The sequence below is a fragment of the Montipora capricornis genome, chromosome 8, assembly GCF_036669925.1.
Source record: "Montipora capricornis isolate CH-2021 chromosome 8, ASM3666992v2, whole genome shotgun sequence".
NCBI lineage: Eukaryota > Metazoa > Cnidaria > Anthozoa > Scleractinia > Acroporidae > Montipora > Montipora capricornis.
In genome coordinates, this window is record NC_090890.1 from 19,597,751 (window position 1) to 19,604,527 (window position 6,777).

At 38.8% G+C, this 6,777-nt stretch overlaps 1 protein-coding gene across 1 annotated transcript in view; it reads right to left on the reverse strand.

Moving 5' to 3' along the window:
• LOC138060079 (ubiquitin carboxyl-terminal hydrolase 7-like) overlaps window positions 1-6,777 on the reverse strand; it is a 61,434-nt gene that overhangs the window by 37,499 nt on the left and 17,158 nt on the right. Inside the window, exons 10-14 of the mRNA XM_068905778.1 lie at window positions 5,641-5,695; window positions 3,388-3,432; window positions 2,568-2,603; window positions 1,605-1,645; window positions 820-869 (exon numbers count right to left, since the gene is read on the reverse strand). Coding sequence (XP_068761879.1) covers window positions 820-869; window positions 1,605-1,645; window positions 2,568-2,603; window positions 3,388-3,432; window positions 5,641-5,695 — 227 coding nt within the window. The remainder of the gene's footprint in view (window positions 1-819; window positions 870-1,604; window positions 1,646-2,567; window positions 2,604-3,387; window positions 3,433-5,640; window positions 5,696-6,777) is intronic.

A 6,777-nucleotide genomic window follows, 5' to 3' on the forward strand; every position in this document is an offset into this window, starting at 1 on the left:
GACCCTGCGATGGGAAGGAAATATAAAGGCGAGGTCAGCTACGAGCCTTGAAGGCCAGTGCTTATCTCCGGTTACTGCAGCATGAAGCGACTAGGAGTATTTCTACTTCCCCCTGCATGGGATGCTAGTCCATCGCAGGGTTATTTGCCGGTACCCATTTATACATCTGGGTGGAGAGAGGCACCGTGAGAGTAAAGTGTCTTGCCCAAGAACACAACACAATGTCTCCACCCAGGACCCGAACCCAGACCACTCGATTTGGAGTAGAGCGCACTAACCATGAGGCCACCGCGCCTGCTTCTGTGATGTTGTGCTTATTCTCTAAATTCCTTTCTCCTTATACAACAACTGCTGAACCACAAAACTATTAAGCACTTGAGGCCCTGATTTTTTTGTGTATCCACATATCCAGAAATCGAATCAGTGTTCCATGAACATTTAACAAAGAAGTTAAGAAATTGCTTTTCTTTTTTTACCATCAAAAATGGTGGGTTGACTTACATGTATACACGGGTAAATACGGTATATTATGTTACATAACAATGGCAGAAGACCTACTGTATGTGTAGTTTGAACCATCTTGACAGACAAATTACATGTATTTGTGTAGGGTCGTCTGATGTTCACGACATTATAATGGTAGAAATGTCAATTCACGCACTACTGTACAACTTCAATGTGTACAATCATGCGTCACAGCTAATATATTGTTTAAGAATCACAGCTGTATTCCATTCGGTTTTCCCAATTCACGCTCTGTCTTGGGGTCAATTCTCAGATCACGCAAAACCCCTTCCAGATCCTGATTGCAATACTCACTGTCTTTCTTGCCCTTCACATTGAGCTGAATATCATAAAAGGGTTCCTCTCTGAAAATAAATTGCACATTTAAAATACACTTCTGAAATGTTTCTTTCACCACAACATGTGAGCTGTCATTCAAAATGAAATAATAATTATTTAGTTTAAAAATCGTTTGAATTGAGACATTCTAATTTCCTTTGTCATTCCTCCTACATGTAGATGTACATGATTGTACCATTAAGATGAAGAGACACAGGGAATAAAGAATATTTTAACACAATTTAACAACAAGGATGGCAGCAAGAAAGATGGATTGACCCCCCTTTATTGTTAAGAGAAAAACATAAGCAATGGTTCAAATATTGACAGCTTGCATGACATGAAAAGAGGGTAAACATGCTTCTATACAAAAAACATAGTTGAAAGTCTTCTAGTAATCAAACCTATTTTTATGCAAAACTGGGCAACCATTTCCTCTTCCCTTTCTAATCATGTTTGGTCACAAGCAATTATTTGAGATCACTCAAGTAAACATGGTGATCATGGTGGTGGCAAGAAGCTGTAACTGTTGGTTCATACAAGTTTGTTCATACAACTAACTATATAATTGTAGCTACACAGCTACACCTGTACATGAATTGTAGTAGGATTACCGTTATTCTAAGTTACACATAGTTGTTTGTACCAGACACAACCCCATGTAGATTTTTTAGACAAAAGGGTGACAACCTGCCCTTAAATGTGTACTAAATGTACTTGTAAATGTATAACATAAAATCACAAATTTTGCGTGAACTAACCTTTGTGATACATAGTCCACCTTTGTACATTTAATATAGGACTGTGAAAGAAAAGAGGAAAAAATGGAAAACACTTTAAGTTAATACTTTTTAACGACACCAACAAAAATGAAGCAAATATTGGAAGAGGCAATCCACTAGATCACTACTCTTAGCATACACTTGTACATGGTTGTCTAATTTACAGACAAAAGTCAGCAGAAATACTTAACACATGAGAGGGTTATTTTCTTAAGAAACTGTGGTGGTGCAAAGATGGGGTGTAAAACACATTTATGAGGTTGGTTTATCAAACGAGCTAGTTGATACAGCAGTTTTCAATTGAGTGTCGAAAGTAATTAGTGATTTGCTTTGGTTTTGCATTACTTCACTCATTGCTGGGTGCAAAGTTCTCATGCCACTTTTTCAACCAATCAGAAGTGAAACCAAAACCAATTGTGGCTCGTGCGTGCACATTTTCCCACGCTTTGTGTCAGCTACATGTAATTACTTCAAGTTTTGATTGCTTTACTGTATTGTCTCCATTCTTTTTGATTGGTTAAAGTAATTATTTTGGTCTTGGTTTTATGACACTAGATTGAAACTCGCTCTAATAGTGTAAATTAGTAAACACCCTAAGAAAGACGCGAGAGTTAAAGTTTCGAGTGTTAGCCCCTTGCCAGAGTGAATTGATTCAGCATAAACTAGGCAGACATGTCACTGAAAATGACTTTCATTTAAGATATCAAACTGTCACTGTCATTACAAGATGCAAGTCCAATTCATTAAGCAAACCAGACAGGATTGTCACAAGGTTAAGAAAGACTGCAGCTGTGAAAACAAGTACAAAACTCCTAACCAATGGTGCAAGAGAATGCTGGTTCTTCAGCAGTTAGGTAGTTTCGCAGTTCTATAACACTGCTGGGGCAGTCAGAAAAAAAAAACACTTAAATATTATTAGGATTTTACAAGGCAATTACCCACCAGCATTTTTCCTTCCAATAACCTGGGAATTGTGCCCTACAAAAGTAAGTGAATAAGGTAAATCAAAAATAATTTTTTAAATATTTACTTTCATGTGAATCCCAGCCATTCATTATTCTTTCAACATCACAACCAAAATATCATGGACAAACTTCTGACCAGTTAACCACCTCACAACCAATGCATAGGCATACAGTCATGTATGGTTGTGCTTCCACAAGGAAATAACTGATTCTACTCAGTGAACAATGTAACTCAATTTTAGAAAAAAAATGGTTCTTCTAAAAAGTCTCACATAACGTCTTCAGAAAAATTGGTAGGACATTAACCCATTCACCCCTAAACCAGCCATACTTAGTATTTTACTCTGCCTAATGCCAGATGATTTTACTCGTCAATGGAGAACCCCCAGGAGTCAATGGGTTAAAAAACCAACACATTGCTCAAAAAGAAAAAGGAATCTGGACCCAGGTGATGTTGCTTGGCCTGCTTCTCAGTACAAGCTGTAATGTGCATTTCAATACAATAATAATTTTATTCACATGGAGAATGCACTATTTGTTATCCAGATCTAACCAATAATGCTTTAAGTCTTTCTCCTAACATGCAAAGGGGAATCTACATGTACAGTGTAACATCAACTGATTATCAGATGTGAAAAAGTACTATAAATTCATAAATAATTATTACTGGACTTATCAGTATGGGAGAGTACAAAACTGGTTGAAAACCTCTAGTCTTTGTAGTTTCCCCCAGAAGTTTATGAAAACATTAAAACTTGTACATAAAAAATCTCTTCACAAAGATTTGATGAACTTACCTCCACACATGTTCCTTTCATTTTGCTCTCCATGTTGTCAAGTAGCTGTAAAAAGAGAATTCATTAATTTTGTTGCAAAAATTATAACTTGGTACTAGAAAAGCAAATAATAATTATTTAGTGGTAATGACATTGTAGTTTTCATGTTTTTACATAATGCTGTAACTTATAAAACATCCAATGTGGCTCTTAACCTCCCATGCATAAACATTCACTTGACAACCAAAGGAAGTTAATTTTATCAGGATGATGAATCCATATTCAACTTTAGGAGACACCCTGCGAGTGTGGACAAGACGGCAATTTTTTTCAATTTTCAATCCAATTCCATCTTCACCATCCTTAGCTATTCACAACAAACAATACCTTTGAGTGTACCGAGGTGCTTTTTGCAGCTAAATGTCATTTGTTTTGGTTTCCAAAAATTCCAGAAATTTTAGACAATGAAGCAGGCTTAAAAAATAGGCACACAATGCAGTAAAAGAATCCGATCCCACCAACGCGTTGGCCAACACGTTGGTCAACTGTCAGCCGACGCTTTGGTCGCTGTTTAATCTTATAACATCTAAGATGCGTCGGTGGTGCGTCGGTGGCATGTTGGTGACTCATTTGGGCCTTATTGAACTGTTGAAAACCTAAACGTACCTTTTTCAAACTGAACGGAAATGCCTTCGATGGAAAACTTTAACTTCGATGTGAAAATAAGAAATTTACTTTTGACCGCCATCTTGTATTTCGTGATATTACAACCCAGCTCCCATTACGACAAGTGTTATTAGAACCCAGTTTTCACTCTGGCAAACATGTTACCCGAGACTTCATCTTTATCAGCATTTATATTTACAGGGCTTCTAAGGGCCAATTTACACGATACGATTTTGCCGCGATGCGACGTCGTTTCACAAACGGCAACAGATCGCCCAGCTGCCTTTGGCACTCCTGCTCGATCCTTTTAACTGAAAGTTTCGGGTCTCCCAGCCTCTCCAGGGTGCTCTGGTATGTCACTTCGTTTACAATAGACCTTTTTACCGATACGGCGGCCATTTTAATTTCTATTGTTTCGAAAAACATTATGGGATGCCCAGGGGGCAAATTAATATGTATTTGCCCCCTGGGCATCCCATAATGGCTATTCGAAACAATAGAAATCAAAATGGCCGCCGTATCGGTAAAAAGGTCTATTCGCAGCTCCGCTATACCCAGGAAGTCTCTAATCGTGCTGCGTGCTGTGCCTGCGAGTCTGTACGCGTTGTTCAGGCTACACTTCTTCTCATTCATTGTAGAGAGCACTGCTGTGTATCGTCGATGGATTTCAGTAAGGTCATTGCGGTCGACCTTAGCAGCAGTTTCATGGTTCGTTGCAGCTGGTGGTTCTGAGTTCTGCAAGGTACGCAGCTGCTGCTCCAGGGTCTTAATGAGGTCATCTTTGGCTTTCAACTGCTCTTTGTAGGTGACCATTTCCTGTCCATTTTGCCGGACCAAGTCTGCCATCTCATCGGCATTTGAGCAGTTGCTGAAAGACATCGCTGAACAGTTTCCACTACAGTAAAATTGAAATTACAAACGGCTCCTTTAGGAGCCACCACACATTAAAAAGTCAATGATCAATAAAGAGTTTAAACTTCCCAATCCTTTACAGTGAACGAAAAATAAGCATGACGGTAGACTTGCAAATTAACTGCCCGCTTTGGTAACCGACCCTTTCCAAAACATCGAGAAGACCTAGGTACTAGTGTTTCATTTAAAAAATGGCGGCTATTTGCCTATCATGTTTTCGTCGTTCCTTATGAAGTTGTTCTTGCTTCCAACTGAACGAACTAACAAAATTATAAAGAGTAAGTATTTCGACCGATGTGTCGGTAGTATTTCGACCAACGTGTCGGTAGTGTTTTGACCAACGTGTCGGTAGTGTGTCCGCCAATGCGTCGGTAGTGTGTCAGCCAACGTGTCGGTAGTGTGTCGGCCAACGTGTCGGTAGCGTGTCAGCTGATGTGTCGGTAGTGTGTTGGTGGTGTGTCGACCGACGCATTGGCCGACGTGTTGGTGGGATCGGATTCTTAACTATACCCACAATGCCTACGTGTGGTAGTGCAATAATTACTCGTTCAGAAATTTGGTCTCCCGTGCTCGCAAGTAACTGGCGCGACAGGGCGACCATTACGCAGCAGCCTTAGTAGTATTTTTAACCTTTTAAGGCAAAAATCGCTGTGGCTAAAAGTGTTTTCATTAGTCTTTTACAGTGGCAAATCTTACCACTCTACAGAGTTCTTGAACATCATGTTGCATAAAGCTGTCAAGCGTCTCCCATCTAAAATTTAAGCAAACACTTTATTACATGTACAACAAATAACCACGCTTTGTATACCAAATTGTACCATCTTGTTTTTGGGTGATGTTTGGCAAATTGTAGTCCTTGAAAATACAACCTTTAATCCTTATTTCATAAACCAAAATAAATACATGTTATGGAAATTTAAGATTGAAATTGCCTGATACCAGAAAGTATATACAACATCCCAAGCAACAATCCTTCTGGATCAAATGTAAGAAAACAAACAATAGTAAAACTTTAAGGGGTGCAGGGCTGGTGCAGTGGTGAGAGCACTCGCCTTCCACCAGTGTGGCCCGGGATCAATTAACCCATTCAACGCCATATGTGCGTTGAGTTTGTTGGTTGTCTACTCTGCACCGACTAAAATTTTCCCTATGCGACCAAAATATCCGGCGAAGTCGCAAATTTGGGACTTGTTGTCACCTTTGCTCTTTCGAAACAAAAGGGTTAGCAGTTGCCACTTTGCTGCTACTTTTGCTAAAATAAATAAATAAATGACAAAATTCTTTTGTTTCTCGCAGTGAATTTCCCTGAAGATAGCGTAATTGTAGAGTAATTTAGCAGCGATGCAACGTCCATTCCTTCGATCATTCGCCATTTTCAGCCGTTTCTTTACACACATGTATTGCGGGATCGTATTTTTTTGCTAAACTGCTGACAACACATGGCGATTTTGCGACTAAAATTTGCAAAATTGAGAGTAAATTTTCGTATGTTGTCGTAAAATGCGCCTGCATTTTTTCGTTAATTTTGAGCCCTGAGTTATATGTATGTATTTTTGCACGGTTTAAAACTATGCGGAGAAAGAAGAACTTAGCAAGTGCTCTTGGTATCCAAAAAGAAAATTGGGGGTAACCCCACATCATTTTTTCAGAGATAATTAAGCTTCCATTTTGGAAAAAAAAATGCCATATATTGCTTTGTAATTTAAAGTGCCCCTATGACCAAAAAAGTCAATTCTTATTTTCCTTTGGATTTAAAAACTATGTTAACTTAACACTAAGAGACCAAAGCTTTAAGTCTTGATTTAACTGGCATTTTCCAATAAATGGTCCGCC